Source organism: Acipenser ruthenus, chromosome 42 (assembly GCF_902713425.1).
Source record: "Acipenser ruthenus chromosome 42, fAciRut3.2 maternal haplotype, whole genome shotgun sequence".
Classification (NCBI taxonomy): Eukaryota; Metazoa; Chordata; class Actinopteri; order Acipenseriformes; family Acipenseridae; genus Acipenser; species Acipenser ruthenus.
In genome coordinates, this window is record NC_081230.1 from 6,795,438 (window position 1) to 6,821,028 (window position 25,591).

General features: G+C 38.8%; 2 protein-coding genes across 4 annotated transcripts in view; both read left to right on the forward strand.

The window, feature by feature from the left end:
• Positions 1–5,313: 5,313 nt before the first annotated feature.
• LOC117966942 (uncharacterized) lies at positions 5,314–8,330 on the forward strand. Its single transcript, XM_034913873.2, has 2 exons — positions 5,314–5,415; positions 6,447–8,330. The coding sequence occupies exon 2, from the start codon at positions 6,461–6,463 to the stop codon at positions 7,679–7,681; it is 1,221 nt and encodes a 406-aa protein (XP_034769764.2). The 5' UTR covers positions 5,314–5,415; positions 6,447–6,460; the 3' UTR covers positions 7,682–8,330.
• Positions 8,331–10,604: 2,274 nt separating this feature from the next.
• LOC131709223 (signal transducer and activator of transcription 1-alpha/beta-like) overlaps positions 10,605–25,591 on the forward strand; it is a 31,616-nt gene continuing 16,629 nt past the window's right edge. Inside the window, exons 1-6 of one of the 3 annotated variants that reach the window (XM_059011313.1) lie at positions 10,605–10,898; positions 15,695–15,826; positions 20,345–20,492; positions 23,428–23,526; positions 24,789–24,881; positions 25,365–25,443. In XM_059011313.1, coding sequence (XP_058867296.1) covers positions 15,696–15,826; positions 20,345–20,492; positions 23,428–23,526; positions 24,789–24,881; positions 25,365–25,443 — 550 coding nt within the window. In that variant the 5' untranslated portion in view covers positions 10,605–10,898; position 15,695. The remainder of the gene's footprint in view (positions 10,899–15,694; positions 15,827–20,344; positions 20,493–23,427; positions 23,527–24,788; positions 24,882–25,364; positions 25,444–25,591) is intronic. The other 2 variants (XM_059011311.1, XM_059011312.1) reach the window with 2 other exon arrangements.

A 25,591-nucleotide genomic window follows, 5' to 3' on the forward strand; every position in this document is an offset into this window, starting at 1 on the left:
AAAAAAAAAAAAAACATATATAATCTCAGAGGTTTACATGCAGGTCGGTATGTAAAGGATATAAATGACACACCTTGAGGGGTTCTAATACATTTGCACACTGCTGTGTATATATATTGAGCCACACTAGTCTATGGTTCATATGATGGGACGTCATGCTTCCCACGAAGTAATGTTCCCCAGGATGAAAAACAAGATCACAATGACATTTTCCTGTGAAGTATTTTTGAATGCAAGACAAGTGAATGCATTCATTGAGCAAATCTTCCTGAAATGCTCTTCTACAGTAACAGGAATCAGCTTTCAGTTCAGTATGCTTTGCACGCTTTTTAAAATGCTTTTTATTCTGGGGACTGGAGTCAATTGGCTTACCGGGAGGTCAGTTTGCCGAGCAGGTAGATCAAATGTCTACAGGGGTGTGGCGCGGTAGCGTCCCAGCCCAGATGGTACTGTCAGGGAGAGATGCTCAGCTTTCATCCTGCCACTCTGCCACAAAGGGTCATGTATAATCTTGTATAGAACTCAATGGATTTGTAGCAGACAATAGTCAGTGTACTGGTTCCTACCACAGTGATTCCATTATAAAAACATTACCAATACAGTCCCAAATCAATACCATTGTCATTACAGAGACACTCCTGCCTCACTATTAAAGAGCACGTAGAAACTGTATTATGTATCCCAATTATGTTTTCCCTGAAAGATCAGTGTGGATTCTGAGTATTAAAGATGATCTAATGATGCTTAGAACACTCTCTTTCCAACCACTGGAGACATCAAAAAAAGAACTGATTACAATTCTAATCAAGCATTGTTCTCTGGGATAATAGAGATCTTTCACTTAGAGGACAGCCCAGTACGAGTGCAGACTTCAATAAGGCAGCCGCTGCTTCGATTTAGTACATGTTTGCAAATTTAATGAGAAAAGGGTGTTTTCCCTCCTGGAAGACATTGTTTTATTTCCTAGCCGTGATGTTTGTTATAATAATCTGGATTTTTTATCAACAATAATAGGCTATGACGGTAAGGTCTCAAGAAAGCCTTGTAACTTAATCTTTAATGCATACAGCTATGGCCAAAAAGTTTTGCATCATCTATAATTTTATGATTGACATATTTTAGATCTTTTATTTAACATCATGCAATCAAAGAAACTACACAATGATATTGCAAAAGTCTACCGGAAGCCATAATAGCAGTACAGTATTTCAGTGCGGAGTAGTGGTTAGGGCTCTGGACTCGTGACTGGAGGGTTGTGGGTTCAATCCCCAGTGGGGGACACTGCTGTTGTACCCTTGAGCAAGGTACTTTACCTAGATTGCTCCAGTAAAAACCCAACTGTATAAATAGGTAATTGTATGTAAAAATGATGTGTAAAAAATAATGTAATCGTATGTAAAAATAATGTGATATCTTGTAACAGTTGTAAGTCGCCCTGGATAAGGGCGTCTGCTAAGAAATAAATAATAATAATAATAATAATGATGTTTCAAAATGTCATCTGTTTCAATTTTTTTCGTTAAGTATATGGAAAAACTACAAAGCGGTATGTAATTCAATATATTAACCTAACATAATTCAGCAGGTTTCATTCGACTTTATGAAGCAGAATTAGTTCATTCTATAGGGGGATGCAAAACTTTTGGCCATAGCTGTAGACTGCTTGACTGTGCATTTAACCATTTAGACGATTTATGTTATTTTTAAAAACTGACTTGCAATCTCTCTGGCTTTAAATAGCAGGCAGCATCAAGTATTAAGGCTGCCTGTAGTCTTGTAGTTGACTGTAACTTTTTACCAAAACAAACATTTGAGGATACGTTGTCTATGGCCATGAGAAAAAATAATCATGAATGTTTAATAAGCACAATGTATGGGAAAGAAAGTAAGTTTAAACTCAAGGTAACTGACTAATCCAGAGAATGTTCTGTGATCAAGCTCTGCATCTGCTTAGCAACTGCCATTGTATTTGAATGAATGCAAGAAAATTATTTTCCACTAAAGAGAGTTGAACACAAAAAAGTTATTCAAAGCTTACATAGATATTTACTATGGGTTTGCAAATCACATTTAAGAAGCATTTAAAATCGGCAGGTATTAAATAAATCCATTCATGAATGTGTTGATTTCAAAATAAGAAAAGCCGTCCTCCCCTCACCATTACAATTGCAATCCAATCAATGGCAACGAACTTCTGCATTAAGTGCCTTAAAAGCCGATTGGAAGCGAAGTCACAAGATCAGGACAGGTTTCTCACACATAGGGCAAAAGGGTAAAGAGCTGGGTAACACTTTATATTAAGTGTCTGTGTATTTACATAGTAGTTACATAGTAAATGCATGTGTGCTTATGCATAGTTACTTAGCGTGTAAATCTTTTTGCTCAATATATGTAAGTACACAATTGTATCAGAAAAGAGTTAGGGTCAGTGGAGTTAGGGTTAGGTTTAGAGTTGGGGTAATAAAATGCAAGTACATTGTAACTGTACATAATAACATTGTAATAACACATGTATTAACCAAGTAATTACTATGTAACTACACATTAATTAAACACATAAATTACCAAGCAAGAGCAATCAAAAAGCATGGCTTGCAAACACAGATTTCTTTTAAACAAGTGTAGTACCTTCAAATAAAAATGTATGCTTACGATAACTGTTTCTTTTTTAAGTGAACATTTCAGACCCACAAAACCAATGGAAGTGCACAACAAGTAAGATTTAAGGGATTATTTTGAAGCTGCACTGCAAAAGAACTGGGCTGTTTCTTTTTTCGGTTCATTTTCGGAGGGAGCATCGCATTGGCTCTGGTGCTCCCGCGGGTTAGGGAGGCAAAACTGGCAGGGACTGTTTCTTCTCGTTGCGCTACAGCAGACTCTACCGGCCAGGCACCCCGTGAGCTCAGAGCGGACACCTGCAGGGCTGGCCTTTGTCCTCCAGAGGGCGGTAGCTCACTGAGATCCGCTCTCGAGTTCCTGGGTGTAGAAGAGGAAGCTGTCTTGGTCGTGGGATCGGAGCTGTTTGGTGAGGGGGAAAAAAATGTTGGATATTCTAAATTGAGGAGAAAATCAGGGGTAAAATAACTGGGCACTAAATTAAAAACTTTTTAAAAAAAAGAATGGTCTACCAGTTAGATTTGAGAGAGGTTAGAGCTAACTGAACAAATGCCATCTACTTTAATTTCTGAGAAAGTTTCCATGTGTTATATAACAGACATTCACGTTAAAACAAATCAGATTAACACAGGAATCATCGCTGCCTGCCCACGTACTGGAAACTGGATTTCCTTGCAAATTCTGTTGTAAATTATTAATAAATTTGATTAAATTCTACTTCCTAATACACAAGTAGTATTATTAAATCAATGTGTGGGATGGTGGGTGGGAAGTCACCCTGGTGTTTGTTCGTATGCTTAAAAGCTTGATTTATAATTTATTAATCTAATGATGGGATGGGAACTCCACATAGCAAAGAAAACACTCAGATCTAACAGAATCGTTCTTGTAAATCTTACCCAGGATGCATTGCCATCACTTCATAGATCTCACATTTATTTTGATAAAAGACGCACACCACATGCTAGACATGTTTTTGCATTTTATTTTATTTTTCAAAGGTAGTAATGAACAACACATACAGACCACATAGGTCCCAATTTCCTCAACTGGAATGATTCATGGGGGTATTTTTGTCATTTGCCAGTGACAGAAACTCTGGGTCACCACTGATCTACTGTAATCTTCCAAGGCAGTCTGTGTCAAGGGGTTCCCATCCTGGAGCAGAACACCAGTATCTGGGAAGCTAGTCATGAAGAAATGCTTTTCCAGATGGAAGATCATGGAACTAATGACAGTAGAGAGGGTATGGGATTGGTTACTAAGCCATGTTGATGTTGAATCGTCAGGACCCTTTAAGACAATTTTTGGGGTCATTTAGCTACTTTTGCCTATTGACGTTTAGGAGTTTGCCCTCTACCCGCTACATGAAAATGACCACTTCTCAGCTAGTATCCTGGCACTCCCTGTACCATGAACCAAAAGCCTAGTGCTGTTCTAACTGAATATTTTTGTATTTCCCTTACTCTGTGTGTGTGCTAAGCACTGAGCATTGTAGTGAGATTTAAAAGGTTAACAGTGACCTCTAGTGGTATATAACTCAATACACATCCACCTCTTCTCTAAGTGGTTGATTTGATCAGCCTACAGATAAGGCCAAAAGTCTCAATTAACAGATTCTGCTTCACAAAGTCGAATGAAACCTGCTGAATAATGTTATGTTATCATATGGAATTACATACCACTTTGTAGTTTTCTCATATACTTTACTAAGAGCTAAAAATGAAAAATGGGACATTTCAAAATCTAACCTGAAATACTGTGCTACTATTATGGCTTCCGATAGACTTTTGCGATATCATTTTTGGTTTCATTAGTATATTTTGGAGATGTGTACCTTAACACACCCCTCGTTATATACACACATTCCCGCTGATATCTCTAGCCTCTGTGCTCTTCAAAATCTTTTACTGTCATTGCAGACTACAGCGACACCACGCAGGTAGGGTTGCACGGCCAAGTGCCTCTGTGATTTTTGCATGGCTGGCTACAGCCCTGTACGTGTAACGTCTAAATCTAGCCCCACTTCCTGCGAGAAGGTGGCTCATTGTGTTGGAGTTAGAAGTGTCCACAAGTTATTGTCGGTGATTATGATCACTGATATTTGAAACTTTACTGAGGAATAAGATATGAAGTATCCTGTGTTGACACATCCATTGAACAATAACCAGTGGCTCATATATGTAATGCAAGTCGAAAAATACAAGTTTGTACACAATTATATTACACACTTTCATTCACACCAGAGGCACGGACATCACCGTACTTATTTTATCCTATACTAGCCATAAAAGATAAGATAGGAAAGCAAGTTAGGGAATTGTTCTGTATTACAGCCCCTGAACTACATTTAGACAAAGTAAACAAACTGGAGAGCCAACGAGGTCTGCTTTCCTCTGAAGGGGAGTGACACAGACCGGTATGCAACAGACACAGTTTAGCAGAAAATTGAATACGTGTTGCAGGGCAATGCACATTTCATCCCCTGCCTTGTCTGCCAGCGTTTGGTGCTAGCCAAGCAACATAGCCCCTACAAAACTGGGTCAAATACAAAGCCTGGGTCCATCCCAGTCGATAGAAAGAAGAGAGCAAACAAAAAGCTTTAGAAAAGTTTCCCCTCCACATTAATCAATATGCTACCCCCGGCCTCATGACTGAGCCAGCATACAAGCAAGCATGCGGAATGAACGTTTCCATTGGTGCCCAGGAGAGAGGCAGACGGGATGTTTGTATTTGGGGAATCTGTTACTCATTATAAGAGCTGGAGAACCGAATGAACTTCACTCTGGGAGCATACAGGTGAGTAGCGATAAACCTTTCCTTGAACTATTTAAACATTTTACAGATTGTTTTAAAGCTTTGCCTTCAATACAAAGCGTGCACGGTTTATTTCTGAAACACTAACATTACACTAACATTACTAAAAACAGCAGATTGCTAGAGCAGTATAGGAAAGATAACTCCACTCAGATCAACTGCCAACTAATCGAATACACCAAATTGTTTATGATCATTTTAGTTATTTTTCAGTGGAAGACTCAAACTGTTGAATTAAGTCATCCCTGGGTACTTTCTCAGTAAAGTGAATGAGAGCTGAAATTATAGGAATTCTTTAGAGGAATCATTAGGAGTCATGCGTATATTGCTTACTACATTCATGAATTACGGTAAGCATATAATGCTGTCCAATGCAAAATTATCAAATATTTCCATATGATGGCTATACCAATTTATATTCTAGTTCATGCAACAGAAAATTGAACAGATTGCATTTTTATATAAGAAGGAAGTGCCTGTAGTGTAATACAGCAGTTTTGAATATCACAGGTATGCCCTTATAAAAGTTTAACATAATAAAATCACAGCAAATTGTAAATTGCATGGTAAAGCACAGGTTAGCATTGTAAAGCACAGAGAGGTATGGTAAAGCACATTTTAAAACATGGTAAACGATGGTAAATGCATAGCATAACTATGGAAAACCACAAGGAAACTGCAAACTTACCATGCAAATTATTATTTATTTCTTAGCAGACGCCCTTATCCAGGGCGACTTACAATTGTTACAAGATATCACATTGTTTTTACATACAATTACCCATTTATACAGTTGGGTTTTTACTAGAGCAATCTAGATAAAGTACCTTGCTCAAGGGTACAGCAGCATTGTCCCCCACCTGGGATTGAACCCATGACCCTCCGGTCAAGAGTCCAGAGCCCTAACCACTACCCCACACTGCTGCCCTTTTAAGTTTAAATGGACCATGCTAAACTTTTATAAAAGGTGCATAGCAGTCCACTCAATATAATATCTCTTTTTTCCGGGACAGACTTTGCCCTCACAATGAATCCAAAGCTCAAGTGGCTCTTCATCTGCCAGCTGTTGCTGTGTGACCTTCTCCCCTGCCAATCTCTGCATGCCCTGGCTCCGAAGACAACTCCCACATCCCAAATCCCATCCCGTGATCCACATGAAGCAGAGGGAGATAAAGACTCAACTGTCGCACAAGAACTCAAGGTGGAGTCTGCAAAAAGGGTGGTGGACACCTTATCCCAGCTGCTGGGATCCAAAATCAAGGTGCCGTCAATCAGCGAGAATGTCACTTGCAGTGAACTGGTCGAGGCATCCCTTGGAGATGACACTCGCTGGCCGCTCTTTGCGAAAGATCTAGTGGCTATCGCGCTGGTGCCCCTCCTCGCTGGCTTCGGCTGCCGTCAAGAAGCAGAAAAGCTGGTTCTGCAGCTCTATGAAGATTTGGGGTTCCTGGACGCGAATGAAATGCTTTTGGAATTCAAGGACATCATCCAGAAAAACCCAACCAGGACCCTAGCGACCCCTCAAGCCAATCTGGCATTCGATGGGGAGCATCATCTTCAGGCTCTGCTGTTCAACATCAACCAGATTGCATCCCAGTTCCAGAACCCAGAAGAGAGCAACGAGATCAAGGAAAGCACAGAAGCCAAGAAGTGCAAGGGATGGGTGAAGGTCAACAGTACGTTGCTCATGGGAGACGCCATGAAGGTGCACAGGGAACTGAGAGACGCCATCGAGGAGTGCGAAGGCTTGGGGTATCTCTGCTCAGGGGTCAGCGGTAAAGAGACTTTCAGCGTCATCCGAAGGAAAGGCAGCCACATCCTTCCCCAGATTGACGCAGAGTCCTGGATTCAAGAATGCGAAGAGGTCCGAAAGCTCTACCACCGCATTGCAAGACGGAGCCTTCAGAAGGATTGTGACGATAAGATGGAGCAGAAGGTGTACAGTGTGGTGGAGTGGATCCCGGCGGTTAGCACACTCTACAATCTGGGCACAGCGGTCTACTACGCCACCATCAACTGCACTGAAGAGGCAAAGGAGAGGGCCATTCTCACTGCCGTGGACCTGGGCACAGACGCCTTGATGGCAGCTACCGGTGGCACGGCCGGGATTGCAGGCTACGCCGCGGGGGCTGGTTTGAAAACCGGGCTGAAAGCCGGCATCAAATACCTGCTTAGAAAAATGAAGAAAGAGGAAGATATCGTCTTCAATCAGGATTACTGGACAAACGGCACCATGATTGTAGAGTAACCAGCTGAATTAGTTGCTAAAAATCTAGATCTGCTTATTATTTCACTACTAGGCAAATGTTTATGACGAAAATGGATTTAAAAGGAATTGATGAAATACAAAGCGTGCAAAATAACACAGACGGTACCACAGCATTTTACGTCTACAAATAGTTAAATAAGATACAATTGGGGTTAACGTAACATCTTTATGAGATTGATCATTTCTTGTAACTCTTTTTTGTGGATACCTGTTAAGTGTTTCAGAATCCCCCACAGTGACATTACTTTTGTTATAACCTATGTTGTCCGTGTCACTGTAATAATCCTTTTTGATATTTTTATTCATACAGTAGTGTGCACACGTATTAATAACACTGCAAGATGTGTCATTTATATCCTTTATATACCTACCTGCACCTCAGGGGGTGAGAATTTCAATTTCCGCTCAGTAATCAGTGATATAGAAACAATAGGCACTCGTGTGAAAATGTTAGTCCACTCTGTGTTTTAATCAGGCATCTTAAACAACTTCTACAAAGTCTCCTGCATTTTATCATGTGTGGCTCTGTGTTCATTTTCTCTTGCTGTTTTAAATGAATTGCATGTGTGGCCTATTAAAGTCATCAATTAAATTAGGCAATCACGAATTTGCCTGTTTTGACATCTCAGTTCCAGTGGTTTGATTTCATATCTATTTTCCTGCTCTTTTATTAGTTTCAATTTCATTTCCTTCATCAGTCTCAGTGTTGGTCCGACACATTAAATTCTTCCTCTTTTTTCAAAGTGTAGAGAATAGGAGGCACTTTTTTACACAGAGAATTGTGAGGGTCTGGAACCAACTCCCCGGTTGTTGAAGCTGACACCCTGGGATCCTTCAAGAAGCTGCTTGATGAGATTCTGGGATCAATAAGCTGCTAACAACTAAACGAGCAAGATGGGCCGAATTGCCTCCTCTCGTTTGTAAACTTTCTTATGTTCTTATGTTCTTAATACATCAGCAAGGCTGGCCTTGACAACACGCAAACATGGCACAAGCCAAGTAAGAGATTCAAACCTTTAGGGACTCCACCTATAACAAGGACAAAGTGGTAACACTTTACATTGTACACTCTCGTTTATACTTAGTATACATGTGCACTTACACACAATTACAATGGGGGACATTGCTGCTGTACCCTTGAGCAAGGTACTTTACCTAGATTGCTCCAATAAAAACCCAACTGTATAAATGGGTAATTGTATGTAAAAAGAATGTGATATCTTGTAACAATTGTAAGTCGCCCTGGATATGGGTGTCGGATAAGAAATAAAATAATAATTTGTATATTAGTAGTGGGTGAAATATTTGAGTGGGAAGGGCTACAGCAAACCAACTATTATTATAGCCCTGTAATAAACAGGGATCTCAGGCTTTTAGTTTGAATAATTACTGTTTGATATTTTGTCCTAAACCTTTGTGGGTCAAAAAATGTTGTGACATAAATTATATATTAAATAAAACAGGGAAATCGATGTAATGTGTTTATCAGATTAATGCAACTGTGGTACCATTCAGAAGAGCGAAAATTGAGGGGCACTTGAGCTGAAACCTCCAGACAGAAGGGGTACCGTTTAAAAAAAAAAAAAAAAAGTTTGAAACCCACTGGTCAAAAAATCACTGGACTAAATTAATGACATGCTTTACAAGGTCTGTCTAGAAGCGCCTGGTTCGTTGCAATATAAACTACCTTGCGGTCTATTATTAGTACTGTCCCGTGTATTCCATACCGACCACAGTATCACATCCCCAGTTAGTTAGTATTTTTAGTTTGTTGCAATTTAACTGTCATGCACAGCGTAAACTAGCAAACTGCGGCTCGAATCTAAACCCGCTCGTTCTGAATCGGATAACCTTCCTTCTGCATTGCAATTTAAAACATTTTATATCGGTTACAAAACACTTTTTAAATAGATTTTAACTTTGCAATTATAATTAAAACCCTTATTTTAAATATATACAGCTTTTCTAAGCCTTCGTCTTGCTCCGCATTTAAACACCCAGCGCCACTCTCCCACCTGACTGTATTGTAAAAATCCGAAACTTATTGGCTCCTTTCTGCACCATACGTCATTTCTGGGAAATCAGCTGTTCAGCTCGGGACTTTCTGCAGGCGCTGTTCCTCTGTTGTTACTCGCCCCCTCTGGAGCTCGCTTTCTCTCCGCCCTCCTAATCATTGTGACGTATCTTTCAACCATTCGGCGCTCTGTAAAAGAAGAGGCGGGGCTTCGACAGCACCGAGACAGGATGACAAGCCAATGAAATGCTCTATCGACCTGGTGACGCTATATTTCTCTAGAACGATTGGTCAACGGCTGCTCAACATATTGGTTATTGACAGCCTGGGTAATATGAAACTGTATGCCTCCTCTGCCATTTTGGCTTCAAATTTAACAAAGTTGGCGCGTTAGGTAAGTTAGCCGCTCAGTGAAATAACCCGCTAAGGTTTCTTCAGTGGAATAATTGTCACTCTGAGCCGCTCAGTTATTTAACGCAGTGTATCGACTCTGTGTAGAGCCGCAATGGCGTCATAGTCATTCCTTCAAGACAAGGTCGCTTTAATTTTTTGAGAGTCGCGGGTTGCGTTGATTGACAGGTGTCAATGTATATGCACGTCATTAGAATCTTATAATCCTATCCCCACTCCAGTTAAACTAAGAAAAACTAGAACTACTAAAAAAAAAAAACTAAAACTACAAAAAAAAATATGGAATTTGTATAAAAAGCTCCACTCCCCCCAAAGTTGGGCTTGTTTTGAAAGACAGTGCCGCTTTTAATTTTCTCGTGAGAGTTGGAGACACTGCGACGGAAATGAACAAGTCTTGCATGTCTCCTTTTTAATGTATCGTGTTACCAGCTTGTCTCCTTTTTAATGTATCGTGTTACCAGCTTGTCTCCTTTTTAACGTGTCGTGTTACCAGCTTGTCTCCTTTTTAATGTGTCGTGTTACCAGCCAATGAAAGATGCAAACGCCTACAGTAGTCAGAAAGCAAAGGCGGTGCTCAAGGCAGCTATGTTTTACAGAGGGGGTTTATAGGAATTGCGTTTACAGAACGTGAAAGAAAGCCAAGTTCAAAAAACAGAGTTTTACTACAAGATTTCCCTGAACAGGAACTTACTAAAACAACAAAAGTAATTTCGCGTTTAATAGTTCAACATTGTTATAATTGGAGCAGGATATACCATCCACCTGGAACAGGTAAATATATTGATTATCTGTTGATAATGTAACGTGCAGATTGGTTTGTAAACATAGCGTCGTAGTTCTGAACGTTCCGTATATATCATTATAGTCACAGCATGAGTTATATTGTATCAAAACCCCAAATTGCATTTAAAACCAGAGTTAAACATGGCTAAGTATTATTACATATGTCAATTATTACAAATATTTTTATTCGGTGTTTTTGTGCAGAATGCAAATTAATTTTGCAATGTCATTGGATCAACGCAGTGTATATTTGTTTTTGTCGGTTGGGTAGCTGTTGTCTTACAGCCCTGAACTGCGAAATACACGAGCTGGTAATACAGGTATTATCATTCATTTCTATTCTTGTTATTGTTGTGATCTAAAATGGGAAAGTAAATGAATTGACAGTAATGTGGGGGTGCATATTCAGTACTTAAAATGCATAAATACATGTGTGCAAGTTCTAAAACAAATTAATATTTGTATTCAACTTTTAAATAACATCCATGCAATCTTATACAGACATATAATAAGTTTAACATTTATGCACGTGTAGATCTAAACCCCCAAACCAATGCCACATCTTAAGTGATCATTATTGCGTACAGGAACAGTAGGATAACCCATGATACATTGTTTAAGTCACTGTAGTAATTAGACAGTAGTATATAACTATTTTTGTAATTCATTTATAAATGGGAACCACATTTTAAGGAAATAATGATTATAGTATTTGCAGCTTTCTATAAACAGAGCCTCAATAATAGTGCACAGTGTACCCAGCAAGTTGTATCTAGATATCGTATAATTCGGTTGTACAGCACGTGTTTATTTACAGTTGTGTTTGTCTCGTATCGGTTAAGCTGCGTAGTGGTTTTGCTTTTTAAACCCAGTAATAACTGCCAAATAAAAACGGAAACTTAGATCCAGCATTGAAAGTGAACAAAGCCTAAGGCCATCAGTGGTAACTATAATAATATTATTATTTATTTTCTTAGCAGAGGCCCTTATCCAGGGCAACTTACAATTGTTACAAGATATCACATTATTTTTTACATACAATTACATTTTTTTTTTACCTATTATTTTTACATACAATTACCCATTTATACAGTTGGGTTTTTACTGAAGCAATCTAGGTAAAGTACCTTGCTCAAGGGTACAACAGCAGTGTCCCCTACCTGGGATTGAACCCACGACCCTCCGGTCAAGAGTCCAGAGCCCTAACCACTACTCCACACTGCTATTATAATAATAATAATAATAATAATAATAATAATAATAATAATAATAATAATAATAATAATAATAATAATAATAATAATAATAATAATAATAATAATGATGTTATTCCAAGCAGTTTTGAAATGAAATAGTTGGTTCATGTTTGAAACGTGAGTATCCAATACAATTGTAACTTTAGGGCAATTAAATGACAAGCTATTGAATTGACATGCCTGGGTGGTTTTTTACTATATCATGTTGTCATTGTGTTTGCATTCTACAGTTATTCTAGCGGTACTGTAGTTTGTATACCAGATATTTACAGTTGTATACTAGAGTGGCACCAGGTCGGGGGTCAATTCCTGTTTTTTTCCATTCCAGTTCCTTTTTAAAAATCAATTCCCAATCCCTTTTAATCCATTCCAACACCTCGTTGATCAAAATTGCAATTAGCAGTATTCTGTTAAAATGAGCTTCGCACAGTGGCAACAGATTACTAACATTGAAGTCACTGTTAGTCAATTAGATTGTTCAACAGCTTTCATTTGAAGCCAATTGCAACAATTATGTCTCTAAAACGTCCTTCGAAGGGATTGGAATTGGAAATCGATTTTCAAAAGGAATTGGAATTGGTGAACAGGAATTGACCCCGACCCTTAGTGGCACTTAACGTTTTTTCAGTAGTTTTCTCACCTACAGTATTACTATTACTTTACTTGTTAAACAGATTTTGCAATTTCTTCATGAACTACTTGACATAAACAGGCCCGTATTGCTACATGTTAAGGCAGGCAGAACGTGGCTGTTGACAGTGCAACAGAAAAACAAAGGGACAAGAACCGGAAAAATAAAAAAAAATCTACTGGCAGCTGTCGTTTTAAGGTTCCCTATTACCAAATCATATTGCTTAACATCAGGGCTGGAGAAATGCTTTTATTGTATTGGCCTTAGGTGTACAGAGAGGGGAGTTGGTAGTTCTGTTAAGAATTGTTTTGTGTAGCAAAATCAGCCACCTTGGTGCCTGTTCATCCCCTTACATCGTATTTTTAGCTAACTGTAGGCAGTTGCGCGGGTGTATCGTATCCTGTTTTGAATTGCTGAAGAAAGGCCAGTGCCAAAAAATTTAACAGATTTTCGACATCTCTGGCCCCCTGCTTTACATTAGTTTTTGCCAAAAATGCCGAAACCAAAGCTTTATAGTTAGTGGCAGTATTTAGCAGCCCTGGTCTCAATTACAATTGTAATTGTGTAATTCGAAATGAATTATAGTTGAACCTTGGCACACCTGTGTAATTGTAATTATACCATATGATTAATTCAATTATACACCTTTTCAAATGTAATCGTTCTCATTTCCCTGTTGTTTTTTACTTGCACGACCATTACACCATGTTTTCAACCACTTTTAGAGACCCCAATACTAGTTAAATAGTATGTTTAAAATAGTGTGTGTAATTGTTTGTTACTTTTTAGTATAATTGTAATTAAACAAGCTGTAATTGTAATTTCAAACAATGCTATTGTAATTGTAATTGAGCCCAGGTCTGGAATTTAGATCGGCCACTGCTTAGATCATGAAATTGCCCCCTTTGAGTTGCATACATATTTGCATGCTGAAGCGCAGGCACTGTATCACGTGTGGAATGAGCGGGGTGAAAGGTTGCAGGGTCCACATTGGTGCCTTTCCTGTCTGTCACAAGCCTGTCTGCTACTTCTGTGATTTCTAAAAGAATGCACTTTGAATCAAATGAATACCAGATGAACGCTTCCTGCAAAATAATCCATTTAGATTCACAAATGAATTCCAAAAGAATTAGGCCTGATTTTTCCAGCTGCTTTCCCAACTGAACAAACCCTTTTGGCTAGTTTTGATCTCTCTCCTACTTTGGTTTCCTCCATGTGCTCAGTAAGACGTGATCCACAGTTCACTATACTCCCTCATTTTAATTTCTGAGGACTTTGTGTAAGATTCGTTTTCCTGTAATTGTAATGTAAGGGCAGCTGTGCTTTGATTATGTGCCAGCAAGACAGACATGCCTCTAGCTGTTGGCAATGTCTTTTCCAGTTCCTGGGAACATTTATTTTTTTATTTGTATTGAGAGCCTATATGACTGCCAAATACAAATGAGGGAAAAACAAAAAAACAACTACATTTATTGTTCTTGTTGACCAAATGGGATCAGAAAAACAACCTTGTATGTTTTTTTTAATGTTAAATAAAAACCCATTAGAAATAAATCTCTCTCGACTGGCTGCTAACGGTGATGTTAAAAAGGACAAGGCTGTGTAAAGGTTTTTTCATCGGGTGACAAGATGTTTTCGCAGCGACATGACCATACATAAGAACATAAGAAAGTTTACAAACGAGAGGAGGCCGTTCGGCCCATCTTGCTCGTTTGGTTGTTAGTAGCTTATTGATCCCAGAATCTCATCATGCAGCTTCTTGAATGATCCCAGGGTGTCAGCTTCAACAACATTACTGTCAGCTTCAACAACATTACACACCTGAAACTATTAAATTGCTTATTGACAAAACTATGAGCAATACTGGTACTTATTTAACAACATGATGTAGAAATAATGACGGTATTTTATTGCCATGTGTGTTGAATCATAAATACCAGGCTGACTCTGTTCCTTCAAAATGGACTGGCATATATTATTTTATCTCTGTCATTAATAGCGCTGACCTTTGTCATAATGCTCTTGGTATTTTTCCACGGCAAGTATCATTTTTTTCCTCCATTTTGGATACTGCTTCGCCCTGGTGGACCACATGTATTGAAGCTGTTTTCTGATTGGTCAGTTCCCTAGTTGTCACGAAGAAATCACAAAAAAATATGACTGAATCGTGTTTAATTTGTATCGCCCCAGCGTTGCCTGTCGTGTGAAAAGATACTTCTCAAAAGTATAGGGTCTATTAATTTAGTCGCATTGCTGCACATCTTCGCTTGTCGCATCTGTCTGGTGTGTAGCAGCTTTAAGCTATATATTGCCTACAGATGACTGACAAAAACGTAATATTTACTGTGGAACCTGTTTCAGCTTTAATTGTTCCTGAGCACAATATGTTGTGTGTAGCCTGCCTATTTATAACAGGCATATCCCAAGCTGCTCTTACCTGTATAACAACGAGACACCCTTTGCATGATTAGCAACCTATATTTAAACCATTCATACCTTACCATTGTACACTTCTTACCAAAACAAAACCTGAGGATTAATGCTGTCACCATGAGTCAATATTATTGAATTACTTCACCCCTAGGCTTGACACTATTCAGGGTTTGGTGGTCAATTCCTGTTTTTCAGTTTCAATTCCTTTTTAAAATCAATTCCCAATTCCTTTTGAAGGAATTGGAATTGATAGTTTAGAGACCTCTAAACTGGTGTGATTGCTAAACTGCTTTCATTTGAAGCCAATTTAATCGATTAACCGTTTTGTAATTTGTTGCCACTGAGACGCTCATTAAAACAGAATGCTGCTCATTACGATTTTGATGAATTGTTGGAATTCATTTTAAAATTGGAATTGACCCTGTTGCTTTTCTTGCCTGTTTCCCCATGTCTCTTGTCCCCAGCATGGCCCAGTGGCATAGCCTGCAGCAGCTGGACTCGGCATACCTCCAGAAAGTGGACGAGCTGTATTTTGGAGAGGACTTCCCCATGGCTGTGAGGCACTACCTGTCTTCCTGGATTGAGAGCCAGGACTGGTACAGTGCATACTTGCTATCTATTCCATTAGTCTGTTCCAGTGCTTTTCAACCTGTGGTACGCGACAGGCTTGCGACTGGTACTCACTGGCAGGTGTGCTTGATGACGATATGATTCCTGAACCGCAGTACTCCCTGAATCATAATGTGTCAATTTGTTTGTACCACTGAATCACAGAGAAATGAGAAATTGCAATGAGAGGTGTTTGTTGTGAACTTTCAGAGTTACTGATGAGGAACCAAAGCAGCCGCTCTGTGTTGATTGTGGTGAACTCTTGTCAAATCAGATGATGCCGTCGCATTTTCAAGATAACTTGAGACAAAAAAAAAGAAAACCTGGAAACACTGGTACTTTAGATGAAAAGCTCCATACACTCTAGGGGCCTGTTTTTTCAAAACTTTTAATCTGAATCAAAGTGATCTGGGTTTTGTGATTTGAGATTACTTTTACCAGGATCATTTTGATCAGTTTTTTCAGAAAATGTCACTGCTGGATTATATTTATCCAGAAATAATCACGATTACGAAATCCTTTTTTTTTATTATTTTTTTTAAGTAGGCTAGTTCTTAATTTTTTATTTATTTCTTTTTTATTTTATTGTTTTATTATTTATGATTTAACCTAATTTAACAAAATTAATAAGATAGTGGTAATAATGATTAATACACAACTTTATTTATTTTGTTTTATTATTTTTTTAAACAAAATCTAAACACTTTTAATTTTAGTGCACATATAACGCGTGCAAATAACGATTATTTTATTTATGCCTACTTATCAGAAATTAAATAACTAAATCTAAATTGAATAAAAATAAAACTTTTGAAAAAAGGATGTGTGTTTTTAGACCTCTTCACCGTCTTCCTCGTCGGTCAGGAGTCCAGCATCTCTCAGACGAGCCTTAAGGAGGCTAACCAATGGTTTAAAATCATCTTTGTACTTGTTCTGATTACCTTTATTCATGTTTTAAAAGTAATTTTTTTATTGTAATTATTATTTTTTTAAATTTCAGTATATGCAAATATTTCAAAAACAGTAGGCGGGCTGCAACATCCTGTTCCCTTTGCTCTAGGCCATGACTGCAGATTGATAAAGCTCCAGGAAACAGCAGCACTCTCTCATTTACAGCATTGTTTTTTCTATACAGCAGTGTGCACATTTATCAGAACACCTCAAGATTTGTCGTGGATATCCTTTATATACCTACCTGAATGAAAACCTCTGGGTGTGAGAATTCAATTTCCACTCAGTAATCCGTGAAACAGTAGACACCCATGTGTGAAAATGTTAGACCACTTTTTGCTTTAATTATCCATCTTAAACAACTCCTTGCCATTTGTGGCTATGTGCCACTTTTCTCTTGAGCCCCCTTTACGCTGGCATGGTCGGCCAGTGTTTTCACGCTGCTTTTCGACCTGGGTGACAGAAGCAAGTACACAGTGCGTGTACGCAATACCCCTGAAGCATCAGTGTTCACATGACCACGCTTTTGTTTTTAATTTGTTTTTAATCTGTCTCTGCACTGGACTGTGAAATCCAGCTTCAACCAACCTCTTGCAAACTGTTTGGAAGACATGCTTCTTACGGACACTTCCAGCCAAGCTTCTCTGGATTCAGTCGTCGGCCCAAATGTTGATTAGAGCAAATGTTTCTTCATCGGTCCACGCCATCCCTGCAGTAATCGGGCTCAGGTTGTGTCTCAATCAACAAACTGAATTAACAGAAATGGCTGGCAAGTTACTTGCAGAAGTGAAACCTTCACCCAGGGTTGGTTGTTTGTTACTTCCTCTACAAGCGCCCATCGCGCATTTTGTCTCGCTCAGCTCGGGTTAAAGTGTGTCGACCAACATCCTGAGGTGGGTTGCTGCCAAACCGGGTACATAGATTCACGCTAGCACAGGATCGTGACCCGGTTAGGAACTTCATTGTGAAAGGGGCTTTACTATTTTAAATGAGTTGCATGTGTGGCCTATTAAAGTCATCAGTTGTATCACTAATATGCCAATTTTCCAAGGTTTTCAGTTACAGTGGTTTGATTTCATGTGCACAATAAATCAAAACCCCAGTGCAGAAGCAATGGGGTGTTCTGATACAGAAGCAATGGGGTGTTCTGATACAGAAGCAATGGGGTGTTCTGATACAGAAGCAATGGGGTGTTCTGATACAAAAGCAATGGGGTGTTCTTATAAATGTGCACACTGCTGTATATATGCATGTTCCAAATTACAAAAATACAAGCAAATAACCTGAAAGATCTCCAGTAGAACAAAAGGGGGGAGTCAGTGATCATATTGCGAGTACTAAGAAGATTTTAAGCCCTTGATTAGCAGTCTGTTTTAATGTGAAAGATTCTTAAGTACAACTTACAAGAAAATATAAGTCCAGTAAAGAAACATTTCAGATTGTGCTTTCTTCTGTGTACACTGACGAAAGCACTCCCCAAAACATGTTTCAACTTGACTTCGTTTGCTAAGAGATTTACATTAGAATCTTGTGTTTGTAGTTACGGATAATATGCAAGATTATGAATAAATCCTAATAGATTCCCATCAGTGAGACGTGTAACTGCAAAACCAAATGCGTTTAAAATATGCAAGACTTCCTGCCAGCTACCTGCGTTAGTCTGTGGGTTTTCATATCTGCCAGTGCTAGACTAATTATTTCTGTTAAGAATCGCTCAGTAACTTTACATTAAGCTTATTGCTGGGCTTACTGGCATGGGACACTTGGAAGCACTGCTAAAAACACACCTGTTTGCAAGCTTGGAGGTGATTACATAGAAAATAGGTAGTGAGCTATTTTAAAAGTAAATAGTACATATATTACTATTAGTCAGAATAAACTTGCTGAACAAGTTATGGCATTTGGGCCAGGCGAGTCATATTGTACATGCTTATAAAATCATATTTGCTCAAAGTATTTGGGAGTGAGCAGTTTCTGCAATATGATCCAGCCCCAAGGCAGGGACAGTGATTCACTAAATTACCTCAGACACATTGTTTATTTTAGTGTCCTGCTTCACCTACAGTACCTTCAGGTTAACAGGGTGTATTTGAGGTATTTTGTACAGATCTTAAGATATAAACGATAGTATGCAAATGTATTGGAACACCTCAAGATGCGTCATTCGTATCCTTTATATACCTACCTGCATGAAAACTTCGGGGGGTGAGAATTTCAATTTTCGGTCATTAATCTGTGATATAGAAACAGGCACTCGTGTGAAAGTGTTTAACCACTTTGTGCTTTAATTAGGCATCTTAAACAACTTAGTCTCCTGCATTTTACCATTTGTGGCATTTTGCTCATTTTCTCTTACTATTTTAAATTAATTGTATGTGTGGCCTATTAAAGTCATTTAAATTAGGCAATTACTTATTTGTCTATTGACACATTTTCCAAGATTCAGTTAGTGGTTTGATTTCATTCAAATTAAAACAGAAGCAGTGGGGTGTGTTCTAATAAATTTACACACTACTGTAGTTTTCTTGAGGTCTGCTTTTTCAACTGTGATAATACAGGGATGGAAAGAAAGACTCCTATTGCAGGGAGACGCACCTTAGCTTGTTACCTATACACTGTGGCAAAGAAGCTCATAGGAAAACCTGGAATGGGTGAAACTGTTATGCAATAGGAGTCTTATTTCCACCCCTGTGATACTTGCTTGTACAGGACATCATTTAGTTCTAAGAGTGTCAGAATCTCTAGATCTATTTAAGGGCCTGTGTCTTAACATAGATTTATCACGTTTTTACTAGTATCTAGAGATTCACTTATCTGATTATGAAACTTGGTAAGGACATTCTATAGCTACTTTATCTGCCAGCCTCTACATATTTTCACATTTACATTTTTACATACATTTGAAAAGCCATTGTAGGAAAACCTCTTTCTATATGATAATGCAACATGATTTGTGCAGAAGCATATTTAATTGTATATAAAAAAGACTGAAGAACTATGGAATATGAAATCAATTGGCCAAAATAAAGCGGGCCCTTCCACTTCTGGTCTTTGTTCCAACCCTGTGCTAAATTAAACCTCTATCCAGACCCTGAAGTAGTTCCTTATATCATTTTACCTGTTAAACCTGGAGTGGAATAGCCCTCCAGGACCGGGAATGGACAAACATTCAAATATTGTTCCCCCTGTAAGGAAACTAAATTATTTGTGTGTGTGTGAGGGAACGCACACAACGAGAATATAACGCGCTTCCTTTTATTGATTCCAATAATCAAAAGTTATACACCTATTGCTTCAACATTGCTGTTTTATACAGTCTCTACACCTGCAAAGCTTAGTTCCTGGCTTATCTCTGTGTTGGAAACATTTTGACCATTACTTGCACCTGGTCAGGTGAGATCAGTTCTGTTCTTTTCCCTGATAGCAGCACACGCTGCCCACATATTAGCAACACTGCTGCATCGCAATCATAGATTTCTACTTGTATTCTTTTCATTAACGCTTTCCTTGCACCCCTCCTTCTAACCCGTTTTTTTTTTTTTTCCCTGGCTCAGGGAGAAAGCTTCCCGGGATGTGTCAGTAGCGAGCATCCTATTCCAGAACCTGCTGGAGAACCTGGATATCCAGTACAGCCGCTTCGGCCAGGAGAGCGAATCCTTTCTGCTGCAGCACAACTTCCGCAGCTTCAAGCAAAACTTCCAGGTAACCGCTGCAAGAAAACAGCACGGAGCTAAACAACGTTTTCAGATCTGTTCCCTTCCCTCTTATTAGCACTAGCAATATTACCACTGGACCCTCCTTAAAAGGAATACTAACCAAGCTTTTAAAATCCATTCCCTTATGTCTTATTAGCACTAGCAATATTACCACTGGACCCTCCTTAAAAGGAATACTAACCAAGCTTTTAAAATCCATTCCCTTATGTCTTATTAGCACTAGCAATATTACCACTGGACCCTCCTTAAAAGGAATACTAACCAAGCTTTTAAAATCCATTCCCTTATGTCTTATTAGCACTAGCAATATTACCACTGCCTCCATTTTGGTTAATTTGCTTGTGTTTTATACTTTAAGTTAATACGTTGTGTGCAGGTTGTCTCTTATTGTGTATAAGTCACGTCCCCATGAAACCTATTGGCAGCAGCTACACTTATAATTTCACTGAGTGTAGATCGCGCCCTCAGAATGTCAATGGAAAAGCATTCCAAATGTTTAAAATCACAAAAGGTTCTATTAAAACAGATCAAGTATGTCAATATCATATTTAATCTATTTTCTATTTAGATTCAGTGACTTATAATATGTTTAATTAGCTCATGGCTAGCTCAGATCAAGTTGAGAGTGTACTTTTTCTTGCATGACAGACCTGACACAGCAAGAGAAATACACTCTCAACTTGATTAAACATACAAGAGATCTCTTTGGGTAATCGAAGTTGCTGTAAGTGTGCACGTGACGTTTTAACTTACTGATCGCAAAAATGAAGATTGTACTTCCGAACTTCTGTTAAAGCTAAAGCTGTACAGCCGTGCTGCATATTTTGTGCGCAAGGTGACGGTTATAGAGGGAGGACCTAATGTGATCTGTTTAATAAAACCTATAAGATGTAAGAAAACGGATTGTAATTGCATTCAAAGACATAACAAGTTACCCTACAGTTCGGAATTCAGTTTGATTATATTAACACTGTTATATTTATGTGACTAGACACTATTCCTTGCGTCAAACCGAAATTCTAGATCTGCAACGAGTTCAAGAGAGGCCATTATGAAAGCAGAAGTAGACCGCTTGCCAGCTTTGAGGGAATTATTAGAGGAAGCAGGTGGCATATTCTTGTAAATAGGGCTTGTAATAAAATAATCATTGTAATTGGTGCTGTAGTTAGTAGTTTTTGTTGTAGAATGTGTGCCCTTCTTCGCTCTAGACTCCAGATTACAGAAGCAATGTTTTCCCACTTGAACTTATTGTAGCTAACAAAATAATTCCTAAGTCTTTCCTGTTGTGCACTTCCATTCATTTAGTACAGGTCACAAATCTGCAGCGTTGAAAGAAACACCTTCTAGTAAACGTGTGTCTTTATTTAGGAAATATAAAATCTCTGATTTGCAAGCCATGCTTTCAGATAGTGTTGTACTTCCTTGGTCACCTGGAGGGTGAAATTGTCCCCACCCCTTTCCGGCTTATTTCCTGTCTTTTAGACAACCAGCTGCTTCGCCTATAGAATGACATGCTCTCAGCCAGTAACATGACCCAGCAGACACTGCTGAGGTGACCTAGGGAGTGTAACTGAGTGGCATGGAAAGTGGGAACTTCGTGTAGTACCTGGTGTTTTTAAATGGAAGGGTAGGATGTTCTTCTTTTGGGTGCAGATATGCTGGAGGTTCTGCACTGTAATTATCAAATAAAACTGAAATAGATACATAAAAGCTTATGCTATACACAATATGGTAACACTTCAAAATGCAGGTCTGTAATTCCAATGTAAACTAACACATGATTTCAAATTCCTATTGAATTCAAGTGTCACAAGCATGAGTTCATGACATAGTTTTCATGACTTTATAACATTTCCCTTAATACACATGAAATAATCATGAACAGACACTGATTTGAAAGTGTTACCCACAATACTGTATATTTGTGTAAAAAGGCATGCCAATAGATAAGACAAAGTCCAGCTAGCTCATTTACATACACAGTCACCTGCTGCAGCCTGAGGCTTTGTAAACACAATGCTTACGTCATCACTCATCAAGTTCCTGTAACTCCACACCTCTGCTGCAGGTTGTAAGCTGAGCGTGATGTGTGTCTTTTCAGTAAACCAGGCACAAACGCACACACACCCAAGCTAAAATACTTCTACTACACTCAAAATATGTATTTACAAGCGGTCGTATTCCCAGTAGGCAGACCTTAAAGAGGTAAACCGCCCCAAACCAGGTGTACGAACTTGAGGTAACTGAAGGTTGGCTCAACCCAGGGGTTCATTTGTAAACACAAAGGTACCGTGTCTTATAATTAAGGACGAGGGATTGCATTTTTTGTTTCTAGACCTAATGTACTGCCCTTGATTTACAGAAGCTCACATATGTGCTTCAGGTTCTCATCTGCCTGTGGATCGGGGTTTCATGCCTTATTGTTGGTGTTGGTAGTTGTATGCGGACCTTTTGCTGAGCCATGTTTTAACAAGCTTCAGGTTTGAATAATACCAGTGGCGGGCCGGCTAATTTGATGAACGGGAGCAACGACATGTTTTTTTGCCATTTGGGGGGTGGGTCAATTGGGTTGTGTGTGTGTGTATATATATATATATATATATATATATATATATATATATATATATATATATATAATATATATATATAAATATTATTAGTTGTTTTTTTTAATATATTTCATCATTTGAAAACTGTTTTAATTCTCCCCTGTCCCACAAAAATATACAGGATTACAGGATCCAGGGCACAAATGAACCCCTGGCTCAACCCTATAGTCTGTGTGATTCCCTTATGGATTGAGGCTGTCCCAGTTGGGGACCTGTCACAAACAGTCCAGAGGGAGAACACTGGTCTCCTAACATGAATACAATGTGCTTTGCTTCTCTAATGAATCTGTTGTCTTTCTTGTGTGCATTCAGGCAACTTATCAGGACAATCCACGTGAAATGGCCTTTATTATCAGCAAGCTTCTCATGGAAGAAAAGAATATATTAAATGCTGTGCTACTTGCTCAGGAGGTACGTTTTTAAATCTGTTCTGCTGCAGACAGGAAAACAGCTTGGTTAGTGCAGAGAAGAGCAACCAGGCTAATCTCAGGACCTGATGAGCTGTGAGGACAGGTTCAAATAATTCCATCTACTGGGTAGAAGATAGGTAAAAGGGAATTTGGTAGTTTATCAAGTTAACCCAGCTTTAAACTTAGCACAGTCCCCTTTCAGATGAAAACTCCTGTGTGATGATAGGTATGCAATTAAGTGTAAATCTCCATGGCTTTTTATTTTGCGAGCCTCAACATTGTTTTGATGGATCACCCTTGTGATAAAAGTGTTTATATTGTATTACTGTGTTGAACAGTTTGCACATGCATGATTTCATTTGTATTTGAAGAGTCTGCTCATTTTTTTCTCCATGCTTTTGAATAAGGGCTGTATTTTTATCAGTAGAAAATAGCTTATTTCACAGTTTAAAAATAGCAAGATATTTCACGATTTTAAACATTGTATTTATTAAAGCAGAAAAAATTGCATTGTCACATTCAAAATGTATAATTCTCTAAAGTATGTTCCTAAATATTTACTGAAAAAGAGTAAATTCTAAAATTGTAGAATATTTATCTCCACGATTGGTGAATTATCAAACACAATAAACATAAATAAATGTAAAAATAAGACACATGAAATATCCCCGTCTTGTACTGGACAGAGCGATCTTTAGCTGAAATATTTCTGCTCTTTGATGCAGCTGGTGTCTTTTTGGTTGAAGACATTTTAAAGAAATCGTGCAGCTCTATCATTTACTAGAAGCAAACTAAACCGGCTGCCAGGTTCATAAATGCAGTGTAACAGGCAGTGCGTCAATAAGGCAAGCTTTCACTGTATTTATTTAAGTGATTGTGGTAGGATGATAGAGGTGGAGGTTTGTGTTTTGTGTTCTGCGTGTGGAATTAAATAGAGTTGGTGTTCATGTGCGTTTTATGAAGAGTTTTATGTTTCACTGTAGCGGCGGCTCAGCCTGAAACCACGGTATTTGAAGTGTGCATTAGCGTTTGGTAACAGCTCGGCCGTGACTCTACCCTGTCAGTGATAAATGTGTATATTTACACTATTCTTTCACAAATGGGAAATTTCCTCAGGGAACTACACGTCGATTTACGTCAATCGGGAAAATGTCACTAAAATTGTGAAATCCGTGATAACCGTGAAAAGAATACAGCTTTGGTCATATGTAAAGGGCGCATCTCCTTAAACCTTTTAATGCAACCATTTTGCTCACCTCTCAGGTTCAGAATTTGCAGGTTCAACCGAACCCCATGGAGACTGAGAGTCAGCAGGATGTTCAGAAGAAGATACTGGAACTAAAAAGCAAGGTGCTGGTAAGTGAATTCTGAGCTGCTGTGATCAGAATAGGTGTGTGGCTCTCCTGGTAGAAGCTGCTGCCATTGTGTGCAGGGTGAGTGATACAGTCAAGGGAACGCAGGTTAGTTCTGTGCAAAGTCGCTGGTCTTCACTACAGTGGACCCTACTGGACAGGCTCCCGGTGAGCTCAGGCAGACCCCTCCAGGGCTGACCTGGTCGCTCCCTTCCTGTCGGGATTGCTGGAATCAGGGAACATAATTGGACAGTAAATTAGACAAACGATGTTCAACTAATCAGGCACTCGTTAACAAGACCTTCATTTAAAATCTGCATGTAAAAAAAAAAAATAGAATGCAGATAGCACTGGAGTAAAGCTTGCACATCAGTGGCTTTTTGGACCAGACATTGTTTTCTAAAATGAAAATACTTGTATGCATGCCTTGCACCATTTCTGGAATCGCCTTTTTTTATATATCACTGTTTTTCACTTCTGTGTGCAGGATATGGAACATCATGTGAAATCCTTGGAGGAGCAGCAAGATGAATTTGATTTCAAGTATAAGACCCACAATTTAGAAGGTAGGAATCCTGGGGTTTAGAAACGTGGCAGGGGGAATGCGGTTTAGTACACTGAGTGGCGGTGGAAACAAAGACATGGATTTCTTGCAGAAGTTACCTGGAGGTTTTGCTACTAAACCTCTGGAAGCAAGTTCAGAACCAGACACAT

Coding starts and splice junctions, on each gene's coding strand:
- LOC117966942 (XM_034913873.2), top strand. CDS start 6,461: ATGAATCCAAAGCTCAAGTGGCTCTTCATCTGCCAGCTGTTGCTGTGT.